The 14,648-nt window shown below is 42.1% G+C and overlaps 1 protein-coding gene across 11 annotated transcripts in view; it reads left to right on the forward strand.

The window, feature by feature from the left end:
- Window positions 1-14,648, forward strand: part of Alg6 (ALG6, alpha-1,3-glucosyltransferase) — a 48,462-nt gene that overhangs the window by 24,828 nt on the left and 8,986 nt on the right. For 2 of the 11 annotated variants that reach the window (XM_087549786.1, XM_087549788.1), the window contains 9 exons: window positions 1,124-1,206; window positions 1,939-2,003; window positions 2,560-2,751; window positions 3,312-3,447; window positions 6,611-6,696; window positions 8,372-8,456; window positions 9,966-10,036; window positions 12,681-12,749; window positions 12,856-13,054. In XM_087549786.1, coding sequence (XP_087405912.1) covers window positions 1,124-1,206; window positions 1,939-2,003; window positions 2,560-2,751; window positions 3,312-3,447; window positions 6,611-6,696; window positions 8,372-8,456; window positions 9,966-10,036; window positions 12,681-12,749; window positions 12,856-13,054 — 986 coding nt within the window. 11 annotated transcript variants of the gene reach the window in all.

The following is a 14,648-nucleotide window of genomic DNA, read 5'->3' on the forward strand; positions in this document are numbered from 1 at the left end:
CAAGCCCCTGCCACTGGGTTGTATCCCCATCCACAGTGATCCCCAGCACACAGAGCATCTCTGTGTGCTTCTCCAGGAGGCTGAAAGTGAAAGCCTTGATTTCTGTGAGAGCATTGCCCAACTGAGACTTTATTCTAGCTCACACCTTTTGTTGCTAATTAGCCTAGGTACACAATATGCTTACCTGTTACAGACTTTCAGGCCCAGGAGGTGACCTGTGTCTGTCTGTCTGTCCTTTTCTCATCTCTCCTGCTTTCAGTGCTTTAACCCTTTTTGACTGCATATTCATCCCATGGTTCACAGCATCCAAAGTGGCATCTGTGTTTCCAAGAGTTACAGCTTTTAGGGCAGCCCTAAAGAGAGTGCTAGGCATTACATATTTCTTTCCTGTATCAGGATAGCAGACTCTTGGATAGTACTGTTGTCCTTTGTTCTAAAAGGACTACTGTTTTTTTCTCTTTTTATTTTGTCTCTGTTCTGTTGTCCCCCACCACCCCATCCCATGCTCAAACACACAGACACACACACATGCACACAGACACACACCTACCTTGTGTGTATTTCCACTTCCTTCCCTACCCAGGGCTCTCAAGTTCTTTTTTATTTTTTTTGGAGTTGGGGTCTTTTATTCTCTTATAGCTGATCTGGAACTCATGAAGCCCCAGGCGTCATCCTACTGATGGGTAAAATGATGCTCATGAGACTTTCTCCAACTTTTTTCTGTGCATCAGCTAATAAAAGTTTATATAGTTATAAGTTTTAATAAATAGTACCACTAAAAGTTCTCCTTCAAGTTGTTCTTTTGAGCAGAGTATTTTGAATATCAGATAGAGAGAATATACTGTGTCTTCCTCTGCTTTGAGCATTCATTTGATGGCTAAGAAAGCAGCAAGTGCATGACTCTGACATTGTCTAGTGATGCAGCGTTTATAATCAGCTGTAGGCAGAGGGAGCAGAGGGTGTAGGAGGACCGTGGAGGCTGTAGGAGGACAGAGGCTGTAGGAGGATGCAGGAGGATCTAGGAGGACAGAGGCGGCTGTAGGAGGATGGTGGAGGCTGTAGGAGGACGGAGGCGGTGGGTTGCTGGATCCTGATGAACTCGTCTTCTCTGCTTGTGTTTCAGTTCTCGCTGCTGATTTGCTCATTTATATACCCGCAGTGCTTTTGTACTGTTACTCCTTAAAAGAAATCTCACCTAAGAGAAAGGTAACTGCTAACCTTGCTTGACATTTCCTCTCTGGATGTGGGTGTTATTACTAGCCTATTTAGGATCGACTTTGAGGAAGCCCTGATCTTTGGGAGTACGTAGGATAATGAATATTTTATCTTCTATTGATTAATTTGCATATAAAGAACAACAGTTAACTTACAGTAATTACTTTAAGTGCTTTCTAGTAACAGAATGCACTGAACTGTAGAACTGCCTCACAGTTGACCTGTGCCGTGCTGCGCTAAGCTCAAACATCAGAATTTTGAGCTGGCTTGTGTGTCTGTCCACAGTCATGTTCAAGTCTCCTTCCTTGAGAATTTTACATTGGCTGATTACATAGCCAATTAATAGATTAAAACTGTCTTTCTGAGTGTGGTGTTGAGGGCATATTTAATTCCAGCATTGTGGAGGCAGAGGCAGGTGCATTTCTGTGAGTCTGAGGACAGCCTGGCCTACACAGTGAGCTGTAAGACAGCCAGAGCTACACAGCGAGAGTCAACAAATGACCAGATGAAAAGTCCCTTTCAGTAATTTTACTTTTTATTTAAGTATTTTCTATTGCCTCCAGGAAAACTTTAGTGTCTTAGTAGGTGACTTGTGAGGAGGAATATTTCGATTAAGGAAGTACAGTGTCTCAGGAGGGTGGGACACTCTTACCATGTTAGGTGCATGGTGCACACCACTCTGCTGTGGCAATAATCTCTCACCCACCACACTTTTCTTCACAGATCGCCAGCGCGCTATGCATATTGCTGTACCCAGGTCTCATTCTTATCGACTATGGACATTTTCAGTATCCTTTATTAAACTGTACACGAAACCAGCCACACATTAGGAGCTCAGTTGTTAGATTTTTTTTTTACTGTCCCTTTTCTGCATCTTTGCTTTTTATTCTGTGCTTTATAGAAAATTACCCTGTCTTTGCCATTAACACCTCTATTCCATTTGTCGTCTTAGACATATTTTGAAATTCTAACTAACATTTTCCTTCTCTTCCTCCCCTTTTCTCTTGATTCTTTATCTGATTAACACATAGTATAAGGGATAACAGTAATTGTTATAATTAAGCTTGCTACCAGAATAGTTTTATTCTCTAGATTTGGCACGTTGTAGAGTAGTTTACCAGAACGAGGCTGTGGTACCTACAGCTCTCACACGTCAGTTGCTGCGACCTGATTTAGCACACTTGACATAGCTTCGTGTATATTGTAGACATTCTTTAACACTTTGATGCTTTCAGTTCACATTTAGAAGTAAGCTTTTATTGTACACAGATGTTATGTTTAAATGAAATATGCCCTATACACTGTAAGCCCTGTCTCTTAATTGAGGTGATTTCCTTGACACAGGAACATGTATAATTCTGTGAGTCTTGGCTTTGCTCTGTGGGGTGTTCTTGGAGTGTCTTGTGACTGGGACCTGCTAGGGTCATTGGCCTTTTGCTTAGCTCTAAATTATAAACAGATGGAGCTTTACCACTCCCTACCATTTTTTTGCTTTTTACTTGGCAAATGTTTTAAAAAAGGCCTCAGAGGAAAGGGGTAAGTAACTTTCAAAGCATAGAATTCAAAATTTTCAGGGAATTTATTTGCATACTTAATCTGGAGGAAGGTGGTCTTTGGCTTTGGTAGTTTCTCCTAAGTGTGCTGGCCATGGGTGAATGGGGGGAAAGCTGTTGAGCCATGTTCTGTATTCTTGTAAATCTTCATAACTACAGGACCGAGTGACCAACTTACACTTTGGAGGCAGTGTGGGCAGGTTTGCAGAGCATGGCTATAGAGTGCCATCCCTTTAGAGCTTGTCATGCTATCTGCTCATTAGAAATACTCCTACTGGACAGTTTTCTTTAAGGCTGCATCCCTTCATGCCTATAGCAATGGCATCCAAGCTAAATGCTAATTAGGGTACTGGTGGATCCTTGGCTGGAGAAATGAGTCTTTTAACAGTGGTGACATTTTCAGCTGTGTTGTTAGCGGTGTCCCATTTTAAATCTTTATGGGTAGTATTGATAGACAATACTGTTACACTTGTAGTTATGGTACCAGATGATATTCACATCCCTTCTCTCTGTCTTACTGCTCACCCTGCCTCTTTGTTCTAGGTCTGCATTGTTCATTAGGATAGCCTGTACTGTTGTGGCCTCCTTCCTTCTGTGTTGGCTGCCGTTCTTGACAGAAAGGGAGCATGCCCTGCAGGTCGTGAGAAGACTCTTCCCTGTTGATCGCGGATTGTTTGAGGTATGATGAATGGACCCATCCTTTTCTATGGCTGACCTCCTCTGTAGCCTTGGGGAGCCTGTGCAGGGGACACCAGGAACAGGAGCTCCCATCTCCCCTCCAGTCAGCCCGTCTGTTGTTCGCCCCAGTGTACGTCCCTCGCTCAGTTGGCAGATTTTAGTGCCTTATATGAATAGGTAATGTTTTTGCCATAATTAGGTCCATAATTCAATTGTATATTGTTTCTCGTCAGATTGGTCCTTAATAAAAGAGCACTGGATGCCACAGCCACTGAGTTAGTTAACAAGCCCGCCACTGTGTTGGTTTATGATCTCCTCTTTGTTTGCCACAGTTATTTGTTAAGCTGATAATCCTGTTTGCCTCAGAAAGATCTCATCCTTCTTAGGAAATATATAACCTTCATCTGTAGTAATTTTTAATGAGAGCCTTCCATTTAATTCTAGTTTAATCACTCTTGTTAAACTTTTATTGCATGAATAATTTGATCATTTAGAATTAGTAATTAAGCTAAACAAACCATTTATTTCTGGAACAAAAGGTCTTTTAATAAACTTAGAGACAACATATTTATAGATAATTTGCTTTTGAATAACATTTCTTTTGAAAAGAATTAGAAAGCATTTCTAAGTTTTGAATAGATAATTTTTATAAAATATTTTCAGTGCATTTGCAAGAGGGTGGGATAAGCATTTTGAAAGAGACTGGGTATTGTGTTTATTGCTGTGAAGGTAGAGGGGTGTGTGACAGGTCAGTGTATAGATATTGTTGATGATCCCCATTGTGGCTAACATCACTCATTAAGTGCTAGACCCTGCCACATAATTGTTCATGGTCCCTATAGCTCTAAAATGGTCGTCGTCCTCCCTATCATACAGATAGAAAACTGAGGTCAGGCATTCATAGACTTGCTATGGGACAGACTTGTGATTTCAAATCTTAATACCCTTAAAGCAAAGAAAAACTCGACTATTTTTTTAAATACAAAAGCTACCTGTTATTTGCTGTATCTTCAATGTCACAGAGTGTCAATGATGGTAAGTGTGGGATGATGTCAGGCATAGTGTATCACTAGTCCCCTCAGTGTCCATGATGGTAAGTGTGGGATGATGTCAGGCATCACAGTGTATCACCAGTCCCCTCAGTGTCCATGATGGTAAGTGTGGGATGATGTCAGGCATCACAGTGTATCACCAGTCCCCTCAGTGTCCATGATGGTAAGTATGGGATGATGTCAGGCATAGTGTATCACTAGTCCCCTCAGTGTCCATGATGGTAAGTGTGGGATGATGTCAGGCATAGTGTATCACTAGTCCCCTCAGTGTCCATGATGGTAAGTGTGGGATGATGTCAGGCATCACAGTGTATCACTAGTCCCCTCAGTGTCCATGATGGTAAGTGTGGGATGATGTCAGGCAGTGTATCACTAGTCCCCTCAGTGTCCATGATGGTAAGTGTGGGATGATGTCAGGCATCACAGTGTATCACTAGTCCCCTCAGTGTCCATGATGGTAAGTGTGGGATGATGTCAGGCATAGTGTATCACCAGTCCCCTCAGTGTCCATGATGGTAAGTGTGGGATGATGTCAGGCATAGTGTATCACTAGTCCCCTCAGTGTCCATGATGGTAAGTGTGGGATGATGTCAGGCAGTGTATCACTAGTCCCCTCAGTGTCCATGATGGTAAGTGTGGGATGACGTCAGGCATAGTGTATCACCAGTCCCCTCAGTGTCCATGATGGTAAGTGTGGGATGATGTCAGGCACTGTATCACCAGTCCCCTCAGTGTCCATGATGGTAAGTGTGGGATGGTGTGAAGCACATTCACAGTGTATCACCAGTCCCCTCAGTGTCCATGATGGTAAGTGTGGGATGATATCAGGCATAGTGTATCACCAGTCCCCTCAGTGTCCATGATGGTAAGTGTGGGATGATGTCAGGCATAGTGTATCACCAGTCCCCTCAGTGTCCATGATGGTAAGTGTGGGATGATGTCAGGCAGTGTATCACTAGTCCCCTCAGTGTCCATGATGGTAAGTGTGGGATGATGTCAGGCAGTGTATCACTAGTCCCCTCAGTGTCCATGATGGTAAGTGTGGGATGATGTCAGGCATAGTGTATCACCAGTCCCCTCAGTGTCCATGATGGTAAGTGTGGGATGGTGTGAAGCACATTCACAGTGTATCACCAGTCCCCTCAGTGTCCATGATGGTAAGTGTGGGATGATGTCAGGCATAGTGTATCACCAGTCCCCTCAGTGTCCATGATGGTAAGTGTGGGATGATGTCAGGCATAGTGTATCACTAGTCCCCTCAGTGTCCATGATGGTAAGTGTGGGATGATGTCAGGCAGTGTATCACTAGTCCCCTCAGTGTCCATGATGGTAAGTGTGGGATGATGTCAGGCATAGTGTATCACTAGTCCCCTCAGTGTCCATGATGGTAAGTGTGGGATGATGTCAGGCATAGTGTATCACCAGTCCCCTCAGTGTCCATGATGGTAAGTGTGGGATGGTGTGAAGCACATTCACAGTGTATCACCAGTCCCCCACTGCTCTCAACCCCAGAAGCTCTAGATCTGGTGTTTGACCCAGAAGAGGAAGTGGGCAGAACACTAGTTAGAGGCCATCACTCTCTTGATGTCATCATGCCTGCACCGCTGTGAGATTTGCAAATGTGAGAGAGGATAGATTCTATTATCTGGGGAGCTGAAATAGCAAATTTCATCTTGAGTGAGCCTAGCACAAGTGCTAATGTTTTGAAACTTCTTGATTTATTAGCAATTAGTATTGTCATTGCTAGTACCTATTAGGTAATGTGACAGGAAGTTAAATTTGTAATAAAATTGGGCAAATGTAATTAATATTTATTTTATAAATTTGGGGAGCTTTTGGCTTCTAGTCTGTTATTTAGTATTAAGTGTTTATTAGAATGTAGATTATAGCTTACTGACGCTTTACGTAATCTGCACTTCAAAAAAGGAAAATGCTAGAGGCTGCGAGCATGTATTCTTAGTGCTCGAAGAGTTTAATGTACTTTCTTATAAATGTGAATGAAAGTTTCATGTCTTGAAAGTTTATTACCTGGAGATTATAGGCTTTTCTTCATGGGTTTAATATTTCCTTCAATTATATAAAAATGTAAAACTAACAAATCTTTTTTTAAAGGATAAAGTAGCCAATATTTGGTGCAGCCTTAATGTTTTTCTGAAGATTAAAGACATTTTGCCTCGTCACATCCAGATAGCAATCAGGTAACTGACGAAGTTTTTATATAGTTCTTTATAAGCCACTCCTCAAAAACATCACGGTAGTTTGCTATTTATCTGAGCAGGTTATTAGTGGCTTTCCACTTAGTACCATAAAATTCTGTGTCCTATACCTCCTTCCTCCAGAACAAAGTTTTTCTGTGTAGCCCTGGCTGTCTGCACACTTTCTTCGAAGCCTAGACTGGCCTCGGAGATCCATCTGTCTGCCTCTGCCTCCCCGGCTGGGATCAAAGGCGCACACCATTATGCCCAGCTCTTCCTCCTCCTTTGGTCTCCCTCCTCCCCTCCCCAGTTTGAATTATTTTATGTGAACATTCGCCTTATTTTTTCCTTTAAGTAGAACATATATTAAATATAATTCAATATTATTTTGAAGAATCAGGATTTTTATAGGTGTGCAGCCAACATCAGCCAGAAAAGTACAGCAAATTAGAGATTATCGAGTGTGTGAGTTTCTCACAGGAATGGGCTAGTGCAATTGTGAGGAGTTGTGGGGGTCTGGCTAAGGAAGCCTCAAGTCCACAGGGTAGACATCAGCAATATCTTGGGAAGGAAATGCAACTGACTGGCAGTGACTATCAGGAGGGCTTCCAGGTGACTGCTAAGCCCCCAGGACAGACTCACCATTGCTTGACTTCACTTAGCAGATGAGTATTGCCTTTCTGTGTGCAATCTCAGTCATGGGTTTGATCCCCATTTTGGGTGCCATCTGTAGTGGTAGCCAGTTAATCTCTATTTAAATCAACCCAAATCACTACCTGTTTTGGGTTCTCGAATGAAAGACACCACACATGGCCTTATATTTTAATGTCTTAAACAGCTCAATAGTTGGGTCATTTCTAAACCTCCACATGGCTAACACACTCTCCCCTCTGATATTCCTGAATTATTACTTACTACAACCTGTATTCCATCTTGGATGTTCTGGACCCAGGCCTCTTGTGCAGAGTTTCCCAACACCTGTGTCAGGGCTGTGTTCTCTGTATGGCATCTCTCTGGTCTGTCATCTTCTGTCTCGGCATGGAGGCTCTCTCTCTGCACTCCCTCGGTCCTTTGTCCTGGAATGCTAAAAGTTCTGCCTCTGTCTCCCTGCCTAGCCATTGGCCCCTGGAAACTTCATTTACCACTAAAAACAACTGGGGGCAGGCACCCTCAGTGTCTTAAATGTAGAGTCTCCTACAATTTTTGGGGACCCAATTAAAATAATACAAGCATTAGACCAAATCACGACACACTCTCTTATGATTGGTTCTTTCTGGAGTTGAAAAAGACTCAACTTTTGTGGAGTGAGGGCCAGGACTCTGCTGGGAGTAAAGTTTTCGAATAGAGTTGTCTTCTTAGGTCTGATAGTGTTTTCTTATTTTCTAGTGTTTGGTAATTGACCTGCAACTATGATGCATGATATTACATGTACATTTTACATGATACATCATACATGACTTTAAATGCTGAACGACATGTACAATACTCAGTACTGTTTAATTTTGTATTATGTCAGAATTGTGTGCAAAAGTGTATATACACTTCAATGTGTATGTTTCAGTCACATTCTAGTTTAATCTGAGACCTTAGATTGTTGAGTGCTGTAATCTTTCTACTTTAAAAGGCAATTGTTTTAGCTGGACTTCTAACTCAGGAAACACTTTTTATTGCTTTTTAGCTTTTGCTTCACATTTTTGAGCTTGCTTCCTGCATGCATAAAGTTGACAGTTCAGCCCTCTGCTAAAGGATTCAGATTCACTCTGGTGAGTTCCTCATTTTTCTCAAGATACCTCATACTTGCTATAACTGACTTTCTTGTTTGGAGCAGGATTGGGTGGGCTGCAGAACAAAGCACTGGTCGTGTGACACACTGAAGACTGTCCCTGCAGATGCTGGATGAGGCATTAGGCTGATCAATCAGAATCTTTAGTTCACTTCAAGAACTGTTGTTTTTTGCTCTGTGTTGATTGGTTAATGAAGGTCACAAAGGTGGCAATAATATATGTCCGTATGTCCGTCTAATGCTGCTGAGCAGGTGGCACTGTTTGGTTGGTACAGACCAAGTCTGTGATGTGGGGGTGAAGGGTGAGGTCTTGGAGGAGACTGCAGTCTTGCTGAACAAGTGGGATTTCAGTCAGCTGTGGGAGGTTAGGCAAGGCTTGCAACTTGTGGACAGCTGAAGGCAGAAGACAGCTTGAGCTATGGAAGGACAGCAGGCGGGGAATGGATGTTACGTGTGTCCCTGCCTGTTTCTGTGTGTCATGGGTAGGTGAGAACAAGGTAAAAATGGGGTAATTTCAGAAGATGTCATGTCTGGTTGAGAGGCTTACGAAGGACAGGCAGAGAGACAGATTTGGGCAGAGGATAACGGAAACCTTTGGGTCGTTTAAAGCATAAAGCTTAAGTGGTTGGGGCGAAGTTGAGTGAAGGAAGGACAGATCCCACGGGAGTGCAGATTTTATTGTAAGGGTACTAGGAAGCCAGTGGGTTTGAGACGGGTATTATGTGATTGAAGGTCTTAACTGGCAGTGCTACCAGTTAAGTTACTGTCGTGGTCAGCTGACATGTACCTTGCTTTGCCAACACTGACAAAGCAGAGTGGAGCAAAGGGGATGGGTGTTGTGTGTAGGAAGTGTCAGCGCATTTACAGAGTGACCTGTAGGGTCTAAGTTGTGCTTCGGCAGCAAGAGCCCCCCACAAACCCGTGACTTCATAAAACAGAAACAATGCCGTAGATTTGTTTTGTCTTCAGTTTTAGATTTTGACCCTTTTGTCTTTTATACCTAACAAGTTTACATCTATTTTGTGTGTGTGTGTGTGTGTATGTGTGTGTATATGTGTGTGTGAGTGTATGTGTGTGTATGTGTGTATATGTGTGTTATGTGTGTGTGTGTATGTGTGTGTGTATGTGTGTGTGTGTGAGTGTTAGTGTATGTATGTGTGTATATGTGTGTATGTGTGTATGTGTGTGTATATGTATGTGTGTGTGTGTGTGTGAGTGTGTGTATGTGTGTGTGTGAGTGTATGTGTATGTGTGTGTGAGTATGTGTGTATGTGTGTGTGTGTATGTGTGTGAGTGTGATAGTGTGCATGTGTAAAGCAGAGGACGGCTTATGGGTGGTAAAATTAGTTAAGTAGTATGAAAGTTCTGTGTTTGGTTTTTACCTCTAGGTAGTAGGTAGAATTTGAGTTGGATGTTTACTTAGATTTGTAATCACAGTGATGCGTCTTTCACACTGCTGAATCGTGTCTCACCCTCTTCTTTCTCAAAGGTTAGCTGTGCACTATCATTCTTTCTGTTTTCTTTCCAAGTACACGAGAAGTCCATTCTCTTGGTATCACTGTAAGTAGAAATCTTTGAACTATTTAGTTATTACAATGTTTACTATATAAGGATGTTTATAAAAATGTTAATTTAAATGTAAAATAAGACCACACAATATTTTTGAATATATTTATCTTAGTCATTCTCAGAAGGGTAATGCTTTAATTTTACTTTATAAAATACATTTTAAACCAAAACAGTTGACAAAATTATTATTGACATATTCTCTTGTCTTCCAGGTCTTCATATTTTCTATAAACTAATTAAACACATCCCTCAGGTGGCTTTCCTGCTTCTCCTCTGTGCCTTTTCTATTTCATTCATTCCCACATCTACTGATTAGCCCTATTCTCTCCATGATGTCTTTCATATGTCGTGTTCTGTTTCTTTGCCCTCTACTCCCCTATACCACAGCCTGTAGATGAAGGTTTCAGACCCTCTTGGAAATCCTTAGAGATTATTTTGTTAAAAAACATTACAGTTTTCCATTCTTCATAGAAAAAAACTGGGTGAAATTGGGGCTGTTATCCTAATAGTAGGATACTAAATACCATATACAGTGTAAGCCTAGAATTGCATGGGAATCCTTCCCCAGTTCAGTCCAGTCTGTCTGCTGCCTTACGCCGTGCCCTACCTGGCGCTCTCTCAGTGGTTGTATGGAAGATACCAGCGCAAAATGACCAGGGAGCTGAGGGCAGTGGTCCTGCTTCTCTTAGGTGGAACCTAAAGCCCCTGCTGCCTCTGTGGAAGGCACCTTGGCATAAAGCTGCTGCACATGGTCCTCAGATGGGTGTGGTTGTTAGCCCTGAAGCCCACACCTGGGTTAGGGCTCACCACTTAAAGGGGACAGTAGTCCAGTTCTTGTAGGATCTTGTACTGGCTACTAGAAGCCTTGGTTTTTATTCTGAGGGAATGGTGACCCAGGCATGTTTCCTCTGGATGAAGTGGAGAGGGAGTAAGGCCCTGAGGACATAGCAGGTATGCTACCTAGACACACTTGAGGTTAAGGGCTGAGTAGTGTCCATATTTATTCTTTTCAGAGCAATGCCTACGTGTAACACAGTTCTATTAGTGCATGACTTGGTATTACATAGTAATGGGATGATACCCATTACTATGATAGTAAATGGGAAGGAAGACTTAGAAAACCTTATTTCTTGAGTACTTCTCTGTGCTGACAAACCCTTTCTGATTTAGCATATTGAAGCATTGCAATGGAAATCCTCTGTGGTGATTTCTTAATAGGAAACAGTGGTCTTCAATGCCAAGCTTAAGTCTCTTTGTCTGTCTGTCTGATTTTGTTCTTTTGAGGCAGGGTTTCTCTGTGTAGCCCTGGCTGTCCTGGAACTCATCCTGTAGACCAGGCTGGCTTTGAACTCAGAGATTTGTCTTCTACCTCCTGTGTGCTGGGACTGAAGGTGTGCGTCACACCGCCCGGGCCAAGCTTGAATCTTTTTTTTTTTTTTTGGTTCTTTTTTTCGGAGCTGGGGACCGAACCCAGGGCCTTGCGCTTCCTAGGCAAGCGCTCTACCACTGAGCTAAATCCCCAACCCCCCAAGCTTGAATCTTATATCCAGTTGATATGAAGAAACCAGTCCTCTAAGAACAGGGCTATATTAGTTACTGTTCTGTGGCTGTGGTAAAGCACCATGGCCGAGGCAACTGATGGAAGGAAGGGCTGTAGGCTTATGGTTCCAGAGGGATAAGTGCCTGTCACCATCATGGGGGAAGCATGGCAGAAGGCAGGCATGGTGGCTGGAGTATCAAGCTGAGAGCTCACATTTTAATCATAAGCATGAAGCAGAGAGAGCACATTTGAATGTCACACTGAATGTCAAAGCTCCAATCACATACTTCCTCCCGCAGTGCTACATGTATGTCCTAAACCTCCCCAAACAATGCAACCAGGTAGGGATCAGGTATTCAAATACCTGAGCCTCTAAGGGGACGCTCTCATTCAAACCACCGCAGAGGGAGAATGCTCAAGCGTTTTGGAGAGATTAATAGTAATGGCAACAGTAATTCAACAGCTGTCCCTCTTAGAAAACTGTATTTTGTATTGCTAAAAATAAATATTAGGTGATACGTGCAGAGAACAGTGGAATTAATCATTGGCTTGAGTCACATGGTTAAGTGTCAGCTGTGGAACTAGGACTAAGCTTCTAACTAGCCTGCTTCTCCATGAGCATGGACGGGGTAATACCGTAGACACCAGAGAAGTGGCGGCTCCGTTACCATCATCTTGTCTCCAGTTCTATGACCTTGGCCTTTCCACGTAGCTTCTAATTATGTAGTTTTCATATTTCTTTTAGTTTAATACTTTTAACCTGTCCGCTTCATAATTCACCTTTGTTGTCCTTTCTCCATTGATGTTTGTAACCCTTGGGAGTCACTTTGTGTTTGCAAAGTAGAAGGACATGCTTTCTCTGATTTTTTCCCTGTGGGATTGTTCATGTGGCACATGAAGGACTGTTTGCTAGTGACCTAGTCAAGTGGCAGTTAACTAGACAGTATGGAGAAGTTGACACTTTCTGAGTAGTCACATGGAGAACTTTTTTCTTTTAAACTAACCTTGAAAATCAGACATGTATAGTTATTTTTTTCAGGCTAGGGGTAAAATTATATTTTGTAACATTAAAATGCTTTTTCTTGTCATTTTTAGACCAGTCTGCTTAGTTTTAACTGAAATTCCTTTCATGTCAACTTGGTTTTTACTAGTTTCAACGTTTAGGTGAGTCAAACCAATTTCCATATAATGTTTCCAGTACAACTCTTCCAGTCCTTGAAAAGTTTGCACTGTAATTATTGGTGCTTTGCTGTTTTTCTCTCCTTTACAGCATGCTGCCTCTTCTATTAAAGGACCAACTCCTGCTGCCCTCGGTTGTGACAGTGATGGCGTTTTTAATAGCTTGTTCCACCTTCTTCCCAATGTTTGAAAACACTTCTGAGGAACAACTGCAGCTGAAGTCCTTTGCCGTCTCTGTGAGGAGGCACCTTCCGGGCTTCACGTTTCTTCCCAGAATTATACAGTGTTTGGTAAGTTAGGTAGCGGCCTTGCTTCTAGCATGTAATTTCTGCATGTGTACCGCATGCCTAACACTACACGTAGAGGTCAGAGGGTAACTTCTGGGAGTTGACTGTTTCCTTCTACCGTGTGGGTTCTAGGGATTGAACTCCGGCTGTCAGGCCCGGTGGTAGGTGTGCTGATCCGTCTTCTGGTCCTGTTCAGTTTTTATAAGGAGTATATTTTTTTTAGCATATTACTATATTTTTCGAATTACTGAATTTTTGTTGTTGTTGGGATAGGGTCACACTCATTATGTAGGCTAGGCCAGTCTAAAACTTGCTATGTTTGCTGTTGTGAACACGACATAAGAAGCATGGCTCTCTGTGGTACACTCACCGACTTGCTGTCTTTGGCTCTATATCCAGGAGGTAAGAGGTAGATGGCATAGCAGTTTGTAGGTTTGTTTTTGTTTGTGCTTGTCTGGGATCCTGCACGCTCAGTTCTCTGACTGCTGCTCTGGTTTCTCACCCCTAGCGGCACGCACTCTCCTTCCCACAGCCTGACCCACAGGTTGTCATTTATTTTTTATGAGGACAGCCATTCCTTCTAGAGAAAGATGACAATCATAAAGGAGTTTTAATTTGTATCAACCTGGTGGCTTAGGATGTTAAGACTTTTTCGGGGTTGGGGATTTAGCTCAGTGGTAGAGCGCTTGAGGCCCTGGGTTCGGTCCCCAGCTCTGAAAAAAAAGAAAAAAAAAAGAAAAAAAAAAGAAAAAAAAAAGAAAGACTTTTTCAAATATGTATTAGCCATTTGTATTTCTTTTTTGATCTGAATGCTTGGTTCACCATTTCAATGTTTTTTTTTTATATGTTTACAGTTTTTTATGAATTATAAATATGGATCTCCTCCACCCCCTACCTGTAAGCTTTCTTCTCTCTTTGATGATTGTTTCTTTGGCATTTCCAAAGTTTTAGGTCTTAGATCCATTTTGAACTGATTTTTACTCAGGATAAGATATGGATATAATCGAATTCTTCTACATGTGCATGTCAGGTCTCCAACACTATTTTGAAGAGGCTTTGTCAAAGATGACTTGGTTATAGATATTTGGGTTTATTAGTGGGTCCTCTTCCCATTGGTCTACCTGCTTATTTTTGTGCATTTACATGAAGTTTAGGTTCCCTCTTTCTCCCCCACACCCTGGTTCTTTGAAGAATGCCGTTGGATATTTAAAGGAGAATGTTGTTTACCTTATAGATTATCTTAAATAATATAACCATTTTTACAGTATTATTTTTTAACTGCAATTTGTTTTGAGACAGAGTTTTATGTAGCTTAAGATGGCCTTGAACTCACTGTGTATATGAAACTGGCTTTGAACTATTGGTCTTCCTGCCTCTGTCTCCTAAGTGTTAGAATTACAGGCATAGGTGAGCATGCCTGGTATTTAGGCTGTATTTTCTTGATGAAGTTTTTCCTTCCCTCAGTTCCTCCCAGATGCTCCCCAACTCCCTACCTACCCAGCTTTATACTCTTTAAGCAAACACAAAAGAACCCCTATACACACAAAGGGAAATGAAACCACAAAAGACTAATAAGACAAAAAAATGCACAAGCAAA

This window comes from Rattus norvegicus, chromosome 5 (assembly GCF_021556685.1).
Source record: "Rattus norvegicus strain SHRSP/BbbUtx chromosome 5, alternate assembly SHRSP_T2T, whole genome shotgun sequence".
NCBI classification, from domain to species: domain Eukaryota; kingdom Metazoa; phylum Chordata; class Mammalia; order Rodentia; family Muridae; genus Rattus; species Rattus norvegicus.